The following is a 15,367-nucleotide window of genomic DNA, read 5'->3' on the forward strand; positions in this document are numbered from 1 at the left end:
AGCCCACGAGTGCCGGGGAAGCTCTGACTTCCGCCAGGTACCTCCAGGCCTGGAAGTTAGAGATCTGCAGCCGCTGCCCCTGGTTGGTTACAAGACTCACTTGGAGAACTTTTTAAAGCTATTTTCCCGAGCCCCGGCCACGTGGATTCAAATGAAAGATGTGGGTAGACCGATATTCACAGCAGCACTATTTACAACAGCTAAGATATGGAATCAACCTAAATGTCCATTGATAGATGAATGGCAAAAGATATCATATGTACATATATATGTATATATATTGTGAAGTCACTCAGTTGTGTCTGACTCTTTGCAACCCCATGGACTGTAGCCTACAGGCTCCTCCGTCCATGGGATTTTCCAGGCAAGAATACTGGAGTGGGTTGCCATTTCCTTCTTCAGGAGATCTTCCCAACCCAGGGATTGAACCCAGGTCTCCCGCGTTGCAGGCAGACTCTTTACCGTCTGAGCCACCAGGGAAGTCATCTATATACATATTACTCAGCCATAAAAAGGAATGAAATAATGCCATTTGCAGCAACATTGATAAACCTAGAGACGATCATGCTAAGTGAAGGAAGTCAGAAAGAGAGAAAAATACCATATGACATTACTTATATGCGGAATCTAAAATATGAACCTGTCTCCGAAAAAGATCGATAGACATTGAGAACAGACTTGCGGTTGCCAAGAGGAGAGTAGGGGACGAACGGATTGGGAGTTGGGGGTAAGCAGATGCAAACTATTAGATGCCGAATGGATCAACAGCCAGGCCCCACTGTATACGCGGAACTAGATTCAGTATCCTATGATAAACCTGATGGAAAAGATTGTATTTGTGTATAACTGAGTCACCTTGCTGGACAGCAGGAATTAACACAATATGTAAATCAACTATACTTCGATTGAGTAAATAAATGAACAATGGTGATGTGGGTGGAAACGAAGTTAAAAGCAGCCCCTTGGGGCTGATCATCAGCCATTTCAGACAGTCTCCTGAGGCTGCCGTGCTGCGGCCCAGGCTGGGCGGCTCTCTGAGAGAGTCGGCCCTAAAGACCCCAGGGCAAGGCAGGGCACTCCTTGTTTGAGGCAACTCCTTTTCCTCTTCCCTTCTGGTGGAAGCGAAGCTTAGTATTTTACTTCCAGGTGCTAGAGCCTCATTGTTCCTTCTTTATTCTTCTGTATCTTTCTTGCATATCACATCTCTGGTCCCTGGGATCAGGCCCAGAGCTAGACTGCCTCCCCTCTGGGTTGCACCCATTGTATTTGGGGGAGATTAACTTGTTTGTTAATTTATTTGGAAAACTCAGCAGTGGCCACAGGACTGGAAAAGGTCAGTTTTCATTCCAACCCCAAAGAAAGGCAGTGCAAAAGAATGCTCAAACTACCGCACAATTGCACTCATCTCACACGCTAGTAAAGCAATGCTCAAAATTCTCCAAGCCAGGCTTCAGCAATACGTGAACCGTGAACTTCCAGATGATCAAGCTGGTTTTAGAAAAGGCAGAAGAACCAGACATCAAATTGCCAACATCCGCTGGATCATGGAAAAAACAAGAGTTCCAGAAAAACATCTATTTCTGCTTTATTGACTATGCCAAAGCCTTTGACTGTATGGATCCCAATAAACTGTGGAAAATTCTGAAAGAGATGGGAATACCAGACCACCTGACCGGCCTCTTGAGAAAACTATATGCAGGTCAGGAAGCAACAGTTAGAACTGGACATGGAACAACAGTCTGGTTCCAAATACGAAAAGGAGTACGTCAAGGCTGTATATTTAACTTGGCTTATTTAAACAAGGCTGCTTATCTAACTTATATGCAGAGTACATCATGAGAAACACTGGGCTGGAAGAAGCACAAGCTGGAATCAAGATTGCCGGGAGAAATATCAGTAACCTCAGATATGCAGATGACACCACTCTTATGGCAGAAAGTAAAAAGGAACTAAAAAGCCTGTTGATGAAAGTGAAAGAGGAGAGTGAAAAAGTTGGCTTAAAGCTCAACATTCAGAAAACGAAGATCATGGCATCCAGTCCCATCACTTCATGGGAAATAGATGGGGAAACAGTGGAAACAGTGTCAGATTTTATTTTGGGGGGCTCCAAAATCACTACAGATGGTGATTGCAGCCATGAAATTAAAAGACGCTTACTCCTTGGAAGGAAAGTTATGACCAACCTAGACAGCATATTAAAAAGCAGAGACATTACTTTGCCAACAAATGTCCATCTAGTCAAGGCTATGGTTTTTCCAGTAGTCATGTATGGATGTGAGAGTTGGACTGCGAAGAAAGCTGAGTGCCAAAGAATTGATGCTTTTGAAATGTGGTGTTGGAGAAGACTCTTGAGAGTCCCTTGGACTGCAAGGAGATCCAACCAGTCCATTCTAAAGATCAGTCCTGGGTGTTCATTGGAGGGACTGACGCTAAAGCTGAAACTCCAATACTTTGGCCACCTCATGTGAAGAGTTGACTCATTGGAAAAGACTCTGATGCTGGGAGGGATTGGGGGCAGGAGGAGAAGGGGACGACAGAGGATGAGATGGTTGGATGGCATCACCGACTCGATGGACATGAGTTTGAGTGAACTCCGGGAGGTCGTGATGGACAAGGAGGCCTGGTGTGCTGCGATTCATGGGGCCTCAAAGAGTCGGACACGACTGAACGACTGAACTGAACTGAACTTGTTTGTTGGGATCCACAGGCTCACAGATGGAGAGGAATCACTTTCGGGATGAATTCCACCCAGACCCGCCCCCCCGCCCCCCACCAGCCAGACCCAGATGATTTAGATAATGACATTTAGCTGAGATGTAAGACTGAGTTGTGCTGTATATGGGATGGGGCTTCCCAGGTGGCGCTAGTGGTAAAGAACCTGCCTGCCAAAGTAGGAGACGAAAGAGATGAAAGTTCAATCCCTGTCGGGAAGAGCCCCTGGAGGAGGACATAGCAACCCACTCCAGTATTCTTCCCTGGAGAACCCCATGGATGGAGGAGTCTAGCAGGCTACAGTCATAGGGTTGCAAAGAGTCAGACATTACTGAAATGACTTAGCCTGCACGCACGTAAATGGGATGAGACCTTCGGAGCCTTGGAACCAGGTGAGTGTATTTTGCATTTGGGACAGACCTGCATCTTTAGGGGGCAGAGAGCACTGGATAGGCTGAAGGCCTTATGCCAAAGGTGTCTACATTCTAGTCCCTGGAACCTGTAAATATGTTACCTTACACGGCAAAGGAGGCTTTGTAGGTGTGACTAGAAACAGGGAGATTACGTAGTGAGCCTAATCTAGTCACGGAAGTCCTTAAGAGCCGGGAAACTTCTTGGGGGGTAAGAAGGAGCAATGATGGGGAGGGAGAGACAACCACGAGACTTTTCACGTCCTCGGAGCCTGGACCTTCTCAGGAAGCGCTTGGTGACGGACCAGTGAAGCGAATATTTTTTTGAGCACCTGGATTCTCTAACGGCCATGCAGACAAGTGGCTTCACCTCTCTGACCCCAAACTCTCCTTTTCTACAGATGACAGAAACAAGGCTCAGAGAGGTGAAGCAACTCACCTAAGGTCACCCAGTAAATAAAGAGCAGGGCTGAGATTCAGAAGAGGGACCGCGAGAACCCATCTGGTTGCCAAACCCTACGCCGCCCCCATATCCCGCCGCTGTGGGCGAAACTCCCCGGGGTGGAAAGCCAGGAAGTTTATGGCCAGGCGTGTTCCTTTGTTTCCTTCCCTGGCTTTCCATCCTGGTCGCTGGCTGGCAGACCGTTTCTGACGGAACAGGGCAGTTCTGCCGCGGACCGACCAGCAGGGGGCGCCAGCACCCAAATGTAAAGACCCAGCGGTCCCAGAGGGTCTGATTTTCTCAGAATGGAGGTCCTGGTCCCCTCCCCCACAGAGAGGCACGGCCACCCAACTGGCCCGTCTCGGCCACCGCCTGCTGGCCACATGTCCTTGGGCAGAGAGCTCCATCTTGGCAGCAGTTTTCCCGGGACGGGGCGGGGCGGGGCGGGGAGGGGAAGCCCCTCCCCGGGGCCGTTGACACATGAAATAAAATAACAGGCTCCTAACCCTTGCTTGAATTTGCATTCTTTATCAGGAGATGCTTAATGGTTCTTGCAGGACTATCATTTCAGATTCTGCCCAAACCACATGAATCTTTTATTTTGACTCAGCTGTCTCTCTCCTTTTGCTCCAGTCTCCTTTTCACCAAGTCTTCCCTATTTGTACTTCAGTAGGCTCTCCAACGTTCTGGCGGGCGCGCTCGGGCTGATTATAAATTACCCGAGCCGGTTTGATTCACGAGGCAGCCTGCAAGGGGGCTCCTTGCGGGTGGGGAGCTCTTGAGTGTCAATTCAGAACACGGTGTCTTTGCATGTCTATTTCCTCCGTCTTCCTACCTGAAAAACCAGCCTTTCATGGAACACGCACTGACTGCCCGTGTGTGTTGTGCATGGACAGACGGATACCTAAGACAGTCACATCACTGGAGGCCCCTTTGATGGGGACAGAGATACTGACAGACCTTTTGGAGCAATTTCTGTGCCTGTCTGTAGATCTGTGCAAGGAAAGGGCTTCTATTCGGGTTCCCATGGTCTTCTTGGGTCTCATTCACTCTACAGACTGGTCTCCAAGCCCAAAGTCAGACACGCGAGGGGAGGGCCGGGACTGCCCAGGTGTGGCTAAGCCCCTCTCTGCCTCAGCAGGCAGGGACACCCAAAAGTGGTCCTTTGCACTGGCTGCAAGATGTCTGCTAAATGTAGGTCACTGTGGCCGAAGATGCGTGTTTCCCTCTCGACGTGACACATGGGGGCAGCTGCTGAGTGAGCCTGGCCTGTGGCCCGAGGCTTAGTGACCCCAGGTCCTAGTCCATTTGGTGACCAACATTTCTCAGGGCCTCGCAGTCATGGCTCGATCCCCGAGGTTGGAAGGCAATTCTGTCCACGGCGTGTCCTCTGGATTGTTTTCCTCCTCATCATTAAATCACATACAGCAGGCCACGAGACAAAATGCTTGACTTTTTTCATGTGGTCTTTCCTTCTTCCTGCTTCACCTGATGCATAAGAATTTTGTGGTAAAACTACAGCTTTACAAGAATATGCAACAGAAAGATTTAGGGAACTCAGTGATCCAAAACCAGCTAAATGAGCTGGGTTTTTTTTTTTTTTTTCTTCTCTCTCTCTCTTCTTTTTTTCTTCTAATGTAAAGCAGTTCCAAGAAAAGTGAAGTCACAGCCCAGGGTGCTTATTTTCAGTTCTTAGAAAAGAGCCAATTTCAAAAGGGAAGCTTTGCAGCCAGAGCACACAGCCTGCCCTTGTCTGGTGAGGGGAGCTTACTGATAAACCAGCTTTGATTTGGCATCAGAAAACTAAAACCCCCACCCGAGATGCGTCTTCATCTGGTGATGTCAAGGAGGAAACAGGAGGCGAAACAGTGAGAGTTCTTAATATTCTGGCAGACCGCAAGAGCTCAGCTAACAGCTAAGACGCCGAGAGGGCCCAGGGCCAGCTCCGAGCCCCTGGGGAGCCATCAGCGTCTGCAGGGACTTGTTGGAAAGACACGGGCACCCTCGTCTCCCCACCTCCCACACTCTTAAGGTAGTTCACTGCCAGGCAGCCCTATTGGCCCAATCAGCGATTTTTCATTCAGGCGTTTGTTACCAGAAGTTAGGTGAGGACGGAGCAGGCAGGATATGGTTCTTAGCAGCCTGGGTTGATCCTGGAGCAGAAGAGCCGGCTTCAGATAGAAGAGCCTGACCTCAGCAAGGCAGACTTCAGTTTAAGGGCTTAGGGAGGCTACCGTACAACCAGCTCCAGGGTTACTATCGGGAAATCCAGGCTAACTGTGGAACAAACGGTTGGCCCAAGAATCCTATGACAGAGATGGCGTGGACAACATCAGAATGCAATGTCAGTGTAATCAAAAACAAATGGTCAACTCTTTCCCAGCCAGGGGGAGCCTAGCGAAACATGCTGACTGTCATAGGGTGTCCTGGACGGGCTCCAAGAACAGGAAGAGGACACTGGGAAAAAACACTAAGGAAATCTGAATAAAGGGTAGAATGTGGTTAATAACATCTGTGTTGGTTCACTAATTGAAACTAATGTGTCATATTTGTGTTGATGTTAATAATAGGGGAGACTGGGTGCAGGTAAATGGGAACTCTTTGTACTGTCTTTGCAATTTTTCTGTGGACCTAAAACTATTCTAAAATATATATATATATATGCATACATATATATTTTTTTAAGAGGCAACTGAAGGATGTGAGTATGAACTTATTACCAGCAATAATCATATGGGGCCTACCAAGTGCCAGGCACATGTAAAAGTGATTTACACACTTCCTCACTTATTCCTCACACCAGTGCTGAGAGCTCAGTATAATCTGCGTTTTATAGATGAGGAAACTAAAGCACAGAGTAGGTGGGACAGATGAAGGGCTCATATTCAGGTCTACAGGGCTGCAGAGGTCCCGATGAAGCTCAGCAACATTGACCAAACTCTGAACATAAACTGACTTGAAACAAGCTTCAGACAGGCAACAAAACCCAGACTGGCAGGAAAAACAATATGCCTTTTCCAATTTCCCCACCTTTAAAAGAAAATGCTAGAGTTAAAAAATATAGCATATCCAGGGACTTCCCTCGGGGTCCAGTGGTTAAGAATCTGCCTTCCAATGCAGGGGACGTGGGTTCGATCCGTGCTGGGGAACTAAGATTCCACATGTTGTGGGGCAGCTAAGCCCATGTGCAACAACTAAAGAGCCTGCACCCTGCAACTGGAGAAAGTTCTCAGTCCGCAACGAAGAGCCCGCACAGCCAAATATATATGTGTGTGATTACATATATACTTATGCATATGCATATATGTGTATTTATGTAAATATATATGGGCTTCCCAGGTGGCTCAGTGATAAAGAATCTGCCTGCCAGTGCAGGAGCCCTGGGTTTGATCCCTGGCTCAGGAAGTTCTCCTGGAGAAGGAAATGGCAACCCACTCTAGCATTCTTGCCTGGAAAATCCCATGGACAGAGGAACCTGGCAGGCTGCAGTTGGGGTCACAAAAGAGTTGGACACGACTGAGCGCCACACACACACATATATGTGAGCTCCGCACACTGCTGAGGGGAAAGAAAAATGCTGTAGCTGCTTTGGAAAACAGTGCTACAGACTGAATACGCTGTCCCCTCCAAAGGACCACAGGCTGAATGTGCGCCCTCGCCCCGCCCCAAGTTCATAACTTGAAACCCAGCTCCAGTGTGACGGTTTAAGGGGCCTTTGGGAAGTGAACGGGATGGGATCAGTGCCCTTATAGGAGGCCCCTGGGAGAACCTCAACCTCTGGCATCACATAAGGACACGGGGAGAAGGCCTTGGATCTGCGAGCACCTTGACCCTGGCCACCAGAACTGGAAAAAGTAAATTTCTGATGTTTTTAAGCACCCCACCCCACCCACCCCGCTGCAGCCTCTGGGGCTTTGTTATAGCAGACTGAGGCAGTCTGGCAGTTTCTTACAAGGCTAAGACATAGGCTGACCATATAAACACTAACTGGGCTCCCAGGCATTTACCCTGGTGTGTTGAAAACGTTATGTCCATACAAAACCTGTGCATGAATGTTTACAATAGCCCTATTAATAACTGCCAAAAACTGGAGTCAAACAGGTGTCCATCAATAAGTGAATGGATAAGCAAACCATGGTACATCCATCCAATGGGGGATTAGTCAGAGTAAAAAGAAATGAGCTACTGAGTTACAAAACTACACAGAGGAGCCTTAAATGCATATTGCTAACTGGAAAGAAGCCAGTCAGAAAACGCTACAGACTGCAGTTCTAACCATCTGACGTTCTGGAAAAGGCCAACTATAAACTATGGAGACAGCAGGAAAATCAGTGGTTGCCAGGGGTTACAGGGCAGGGAAGGACGAACAGTCAGAGCACAGAGGACTTTCAGGGTAACAAAGCTATTCCCTATGATGCTGTAACGATAGATATATTATGCGTACTGTATGTCACAAAGACTGTCTCATCGATGGACTTGAGTTAATAATAATGTATCAACGCTGCCTCGTTGATTTTAACAAAGGTATCACACCAATGTAAGATGTTAATAACAGGAAAACTGAGGGCATATAAAGTACCTCACTATAGGTTCTGCTCTTTTTTTCCCCCATAGAAATCTAAGATGCCTAAAAAAGAAAATCTATTTAAAAAGAATACAGCATAGGAAACAATTTATTGGTGGTAGAAAATCAACTCCAGCAAAAGTCTACAGCAATGGGGAACAAAACCTGACCCCCTCCCTCCCTTGACATTTACAATCTGAGGAGAAGTGAAGATTGGGTAAGAAGCAGAGAACAGCCACCCAACATTCAATACAATCACAACCAAACTCTATTCCTGACAGAAAACACCGTGAAGACTCTTATCTAACCAGCAGGCTGCCCCTTGCGGCGTCTCATCAAAAGTTATGAGGCAAGAGTTTAGCTCATGCCTGCAAGTCATTCTTCATCTTGATTTTTGTTTCAACAAGAAGTTTTGAGGGTTTCAACATCCCCATTGGAAGGAAGAAGGACAGGCATCCACGTCCAGCTCTGCGGAGAAGGGACCTCACGTTTAGGGCTGAGTGGCATCTGAGGCAGAAAGAGGGCTGTGTCTCTGAGAGGCCCCAGAGCCTGCAGTCAGAAAATGCTGTTTGACTTGCAGGCTGGATATGGAAGCTGTGGATGGAGGAGACACGGGGCCATGAGGTCATTCCTTTTTTACACAGCCTCTTTTCCTGCCCATAACCACGCTTTTCATCTCCACGGGCCGTGACTGAGGTTCAAATTCGGCCTCGTAAAACAGGGCCGCGGTGGTAATGGAAAAAGCATCATCACTTGTAAAACTTAGAAAATGCACCATGAGGTTTCTGTGTGCTTCAGGGAGACAGAATTAACACAGAGAGAGCAAAAAAAAAAAGAGAGAGAGAGAGAACAAAACATCTGCTTTTCATCAGCAAACAGTCAAAGCAAAGGGCAGCAGGGGCTGAGTTCACCAGAGTGTCCCAGCATTTAGCGGTCCTGCATCTGGACTCCTTAGAGCAAAGCTTTCTGATAAACCTTTGAGAAATATATATCGAGTGATGTCTATGAAATCCACATGGTAAGAATGCAAGTTGTTCCAGAACTTCAGTTGTTTTTTTTATCGCCGGTTCCAACATCATCTAAGGAATATATATGCCTGTGTAAATCTTCCACTTCCAGCTCCCACAAGCTTTCGTGGAGGGGATTATCTGAAAGATCTGTCATCTTCACAGCCTGCAGGCAGGGCTCGGGGCTGCAGGCCTGAACCACTCCCATCACCATCACATACTTTCCTGGAAGAAGAAAAGCTGGGTGGTAAAAGTCCACACTGATAGAGAAAATACAAACAAACCAGAGTCCTTGAGAGGGTTTAACTTTATCAGGGAGGCAAACTGGAGACCAAAAAAAAAAAAAAAATGCAGACAGTAAATACCAAAATGCCAAGGTGATTAAAATACTTATATATCAATAGTAAATTCCACATTTAACCTAGAGAATGATAGTAAATTCCACATTTAACCTGGAGAATGACATCCGTATCTACTTTGGCTTCTGGTTTTCAAATGTTAAAATCAGAGCACACTGCATAAAGCTATCCTGCCCAAGAAATGGAAGAGATGCTCATACAAGAGGATGAGTTGTAATTCGACAGTCTGCTCTAAGGCAGGGCCAGAAAGCCCTGAGCTTTTTCCTTCTCCCTGTTCTTGCTCAATTCACGAGCCTGCGACTGGTCTCCATGCACAAGGCTGGTCCTCTTTCTGCACAGACAACTCCTGACAGAGGATGGCTGGATGGCATCACCGACTCAATGGACATGAGTTTGAGCAAACTCTGGGAGATGGTGAAGGACAGGGAAGCCTGGCATGCTGCAGTCCATGGGGTCACAAAGAGTGGGGCACGACTGAGAAACTGAACAACAACTCTGACAGCCCCAAAGGAAATATCTAATTCCCCTTCATGTTGCCACAAGAACTGGGCAGTGAAACCGCGTACCTCAGATTGGGACTACGAACCCAGCCAAAACCATGGCCTTCCAACTGAGATCATAGACCTGGTTTCGGGACCTGATGAAGTTCAGGTTCTTGATGTCTTATCGCAGAAAGAATTCAGTGAGAGACAAAGTGATAGGTAAGAAGTGGATTGATTCAGAGAGAAACACACTCCACAGACAAGAGTGCAGGCCATTGCAGAGGGCAAGTGCAATAGCCTCAAAATGGGGCATGGTTAGCTTTTATGGGCTGGGTAATTTCATAGGCTAATGAGTGGGAGGATTATTCCAACTATTTGGGGGAAGGGGGGAGACTTCCAGGGCTTGGGCCACAGCCTACTTTTTGCTCTTTGATGGTCAACCTTGGAACTGTCATGGCGCCTCTGGGTGTGTCATTTCACTTGCTGACTGAGGATCAAGGTCTAGCAGAGGTTGACTTGTCTGACATCTTGGATGCATCTGATTCTAATTGGTTTATGTTGTATCTTCGGGCTGTGTCTTTTTTTCAGAAGTTGTGCCTTGCCCCCTTCCCTCCTGTTTCAGCAGGGGCAGCACCCCCCAAAACAGCCTATCATTCCAACTGCCTGGGACCAATCTCCACTGCCTTCTGCCGTCAGCTGGGCACACGTAAGCAAGTCATGGAGAGGGCAGGCTGCCATTCAATGATCTCATGACATATTAACCGCAATGCTCTTCCCATTCCCTTGGGGAAGTGGCTCTCCTTGAAAGCAAAACTTGGCCAGTCTTAACCACACAAAACTGAATTGTGTTAAAAAAAAAAAAAACCCAAACACAGCAGGAAAAGCAGGCACGCAGCCAGCCTCCACCGCGTGCCCCTACAAGGCCGCTTTAATCATACTGCTTCCAACATCAGGGCTGGGTTTGCACCCAGGCCCCAGGGCTCTGACGGAAAGAAGCCAGGAGAGCTGATACCTTACCCACTGGGCATCAGCCCCTTGTACTACATACTGAGGTTTCCCTGAACCCATCTCTACTTTCGACCTGAGCAAGTGACTCTGGGCTCCTCAGTGACGGAGGCTCATTATAAAAATACACTTGACATACCCCTCTGAATAGGCCTGAAATACTGGGGGAGATGGAACCCTAGGAAAATGACTGAAGACCCAGGAAAGGAAGAACAAACCCACAGAGATCCCAATAGGAGAGGTAATCCACACACGGGAAATCTGCACACACCGAGGCATATAACACAAATAGACGGATGGCTGTGTTATAACACAACCCAAAGGACTGAGTTGTTCTTGCTTTTCATGATCAGCCAATCTGGTTACTTAGTCTGGTTCTTTCTACCCACAGCCTCTCCCCTGATGAGTCTCTCTCCACTGTCTCTCCTTCCCTACTGTGCCCCCTCCCTTCCCCACTTACTCCCTTCCATCTGGCCTTCATCTCATGACCTCACAGGCCTGAATCAGTTGTCCCTCTGCAGCGCCCACGGCAGCTTGCACTCAAGCTCAAGCCTATGACACATCACTTTGTGTTTTACTGGCTTGCTTACTCTTCAGGCTGCCTGTCTGAAAGGAGTTACCAACTTGTCAATCAAACCTTGGTATTAATTAGCAAGAGGAAATGGCAAGGTCCAGGCATGCAGGCATTCAGGCCAGTGGGTAAGTCAGATGGGTTCGTCAACGTGCAATGACCACTGAGGTACCTGTGCTGTGCTCAGTCGCTCAGTCTTGTCCAACTCTTTGCAACTCCATGGACCACAGCACTCCAGGCTCCTCTGTCCTTGGGAAGTCCCAGGCCAGAATGCTGGAGTGGGTTGCCATGCCCTCCTCCAGGGGATCTTCCCAACCCAGGGATCAAACCCTGGGCTCCTGCATTGCAGGCAGATTCTTTACTGTCTGAGCCACCAGGGAAGCCCACTCAGGTACCGACTGGTACCAATTTTATGCCAGGGCTGGAGCCACCCAAGGGAGACAGTCCCAGCTTGCCTTCAAAGAGCACTGCCTACGGACCAAGACACCAAACAGCTCAGGCTACGTGCTACACCAAGGGCGGGAAAACATTTTCTGTAAAGGATCAGATACTAAATATTTCAGGCTTTGAAGGTCACAAGGTCTCTGCTGCAACTATTCAAGTCTGTAGCTGTAATGAGAAAATAGCCCCAGACAATACCTAAATGATTGTGTCCCGTGAAGACTTTATTTATGGACCCGGATATTTGAATTTCTTATACTTTTCACATGTCATGAAATCTTTCGTTTTTTCTCAACTCTTAGCTCATAGGCCAACCAAAAAGAGGTGGCACCCTGAGGTTTGCAGACCATGTCTAGATAAACACTGCAATGGAGGGCAGAGAGAGAGGGAGGCTGAAGGATGGGGCTGGGGTGGGGAGAGGAGCCTGCAGGAGCATCACATCGTAAAAAACAATGGTCACAACCCTCACTATGACCTAGGAGCTGTGCTAAGGCCATTTTAAAAATCTACTGAATCCATACAACAGGCAGCAACTATTAGTCCCTTTGAAAGGCAGTCCAGAAAGAACAATTCTGCAGGCAGAACATCCGAAAAGGGCCCGAGCCAGTTCAACCTAATGCTGAGAACAGTTATCAGAAAGACACAGACCCCACCCTGGGGTAGTCTGGCCCGGTGGTTCTCAAAGTGTGGCCCCCAGACCAGCAGCACCTGGGAGATGGTTAGAAAGTTCTCAGCCCCACCCAGGCCAACTGTGAGGGTGGCGCCTGCCAGCAGTTTTAACAAGCCCTCAGTGTAAGTCTGATGCACGCTCAAATGTGCACAGTTTAAAAGGAAAGAGTAGTGACTACAGCCTGACAGTCCCATGAGGCAGGGGTACAGCAGGGCACCCCCGACTCCTGGAAGTGGGGAGAGCTTCCCTAAGGAAGGTACCCTTGAGTCCAGTCATTAGGGATGAACAGAAGTTCCCCACTATGGTATTTTCCAAAACTTGAGGCGGGGAGGGGAATCACGCCTGCGGAGGAGGCTTTGTTCCTGATGCTGGGGGGTCCCTTTCCCGGAGATTCCAGCTGGAAAGGCTGGTGCAATCCTAGGAACTCGTATTTTTTAAATGGGCTTCGGGTGATGCTTATCATCAGAACGGCTTGGGTGGCGCCTGGCTTGGAAGGAGCAGGAAGGAAGGGTATAGAGCCTGGTGACCACCATGCTGCTGCTGCAGCACTGCAAAAGACCTGGAGGTGGGACGGCCTGGCCCCGCCTTCGGGCGGTACAAACCGAGGGCCAGAGAGGGTTCGAATCCGGCTGTTACCTGGGACGAGGCAGGGCCGCCCGCGCGGCACCCGCTCCAGGCCGCGAACCGAGAAGGACCCGCTTGGGTCCCGCAGCCGCGCCTCGCCGCCGCCGGCCTCCACCACAGTGCCTTGCATCCACACGGCCGTCAGCTCCAGCGGCTCGCGGCCCGCCGCCGCCCGCGACAACCGCCACGAGCCCGGGCCGCCCTCCGCGTCGCGCCGCAGCTGCTCCGCCAGCACCTTGAGCGGCGGCGACCGAGGCAGCCTCACGGCCGTGGGGCCGCTGACGGACAACGAGTCCGTGGGCGCCGCCATTCTGCCCCGCCTTCGCGTTCCCGCCAACTTTGATGAGCGGGAGGCCAGGTCCGCGGCTACCAATCAGGGGCGCGCTGGCGGGGCCGGCCAATGGTCGGGGCCGGGAGGCGGGGCCGCCACGCCGAGCGGCCCCACCCCCCCAGCACAGGAGTGCGCTTGCGTCTGTGAGGTAAATAAACGCCCCTCCCCATAAACGCCCCGCCCCCCAAGTTAGGAATGAATGGATGAAATGAATTAAAAGAGAAAAAATAAATGAAGGAGGGAGGTAAAGAACTCCTTGTCTCCACGTACCTCAAAATTTGGCGTGCACGCAAATCATCTGAAGAATGTGAGAATTCATCTTTACATCGCCTGGCCTCGTACGGTTCTCTGAGGCTAATCAGTTCAGTTCAGTCGCTCAGTCGTGTCCGACTGAAGCTAATAAATACTAGCAAATACTGAAATGAACAGTAGCAATGATGAAGCTATGTTTATTGTCAGTTATCAGGAATCGAGTGGAGAGAGAAGGTTGGAGAGAGGGACACGTACAGCTAGTAAAATTGCCCATTCTTTTATTACTATGTTTATTTATTATACTTTAATAACATTATAAAATAATTTAATAAGATATATTACTATATTTTTCACAAAAGGAATTCATGTTCATTATAGAAAATTTAGGAAAGGAAATCTAGAATCAGAAAACAATTGTAGAAATCATTCAGAGATATCCACCCACTGTTGGTGTATTAGCATCCAGGTTTCAAAATATATACACACAAATATTGTTTTGTATATTGCTTTCAGTTAATAATAAGTATCTTTCCATATCAACAAATATCCCTCTGCTTCCTCTTGAGTGACTGTATAAGATTCTATTTGTCTCATCACCTACATGACCAATAACCTAGAGGAGGACATTGGCTATTTCCAGTTTTTCACTTTATAAATCGTTACTGTGAAACTTACAGTGAACCTACTTTTTTTGTTCATGTTTCAGATAAATTTCTAGAAGTGGAGTGAAAGTCGCTCAGTTGTGTCTGACTCTTTGTGACCCCATGAACTATACAGTCCATGAAATTCTTCAGACCAGAATTCTGGAGTGGGTAGCCTTCCCTTCTCCAGGGGATCTTCCCAACTCAGGGCTTGAACCCAGGTCTCCTGCATTGGAGGCAGATTCTTTACTGGCTGAGCCACAAGAGAAGCCCAAATGCTCCCTAAAACTTGCATGTCCTCAATCAGTCAAATCCTAAACCAACCAATCCTTTAAGTCAAGACCAGTGGTCAGGAGACTGTCCTCCTGGGACCTACTGCAATACCAGGCTTAGAGTCTTCATCAAGAGCTCAATTTTTATAAAGCAGCTAAGATGTATTGGAAAAGACCCTCATGCTGGGAAAGACTGAGGGCAAGAGGAGAAGGGCGTGAGAGAGGATGAGATGGTTGGATGGCATCACTGACTCAACGGATATAAATCTGCCCAAACTCTAGGAGATAGTGAAGGACAGGGAAGCCTGGCATGCTGCTTGGGATCCATGGGGTCATAAAGAGTCAGACACAACTTAGCAAATGAACAACAAGAAGACATACTGAACAAGGCTCTGTCCTTACAGCTTTGTAGGGAGACTGTACTACAAAGGTGGGGAAACTGAGGTTCACAGAAGCTAGGTGGCTTGCCTACAGCCTTCCTGGAAGTAGCCTCTGTAGGGTTCTGGGCTCTATACCTCAACCCTAAGCTGTATAGTAACCAGATTCCTAACTTGGAAGGAAGTGGGGATTTTAACCAAGAGAGA

General features: G+C 48.3%; 1 protein-coding gene across 1 annotated transcript; it reads right to left on the bottom strand.

Moving 5' to 3' along the window:
• Positions 1-8,589: 8,589 nt before the first annotated feature.
• Positions 8,590-13,597, bottom strand: RMI2 (RecQ mediated genome instability 2). The gene is made up of 2 exons (XM_068969405.1): positions 13,300-13,597; positions 8,590-9,360 (listed from the first exon to the last, which is right to left on the bottom strand). The coding sequence occupies exons 1-2, from the start codon at positions 13,595-13,597 to the stop codon at positions 9,173-9,175; spliced, it is 486 nt and encodes a 161-aa protein (XP_068825506.1). The 3' UTR covers positions 8,590-9,172.
• Between the last annotated feature and the right edge of the window lie 1,770 nt (positions 13,598-15,367).

This window comes from Capricornis sumatraensis, chromosome 3, assembly GCF_032405125.1.
Source record: "Capricornis sumatraensis isolate serow.1 chromosome 3, serow.2, whole genome shotgun sequence".
NCBI lineage: Eukaryota > Metazoa > Chordata > Mammalia > Artiodactyla > Bovidae > Capricornis > Capricornis sumatraensis.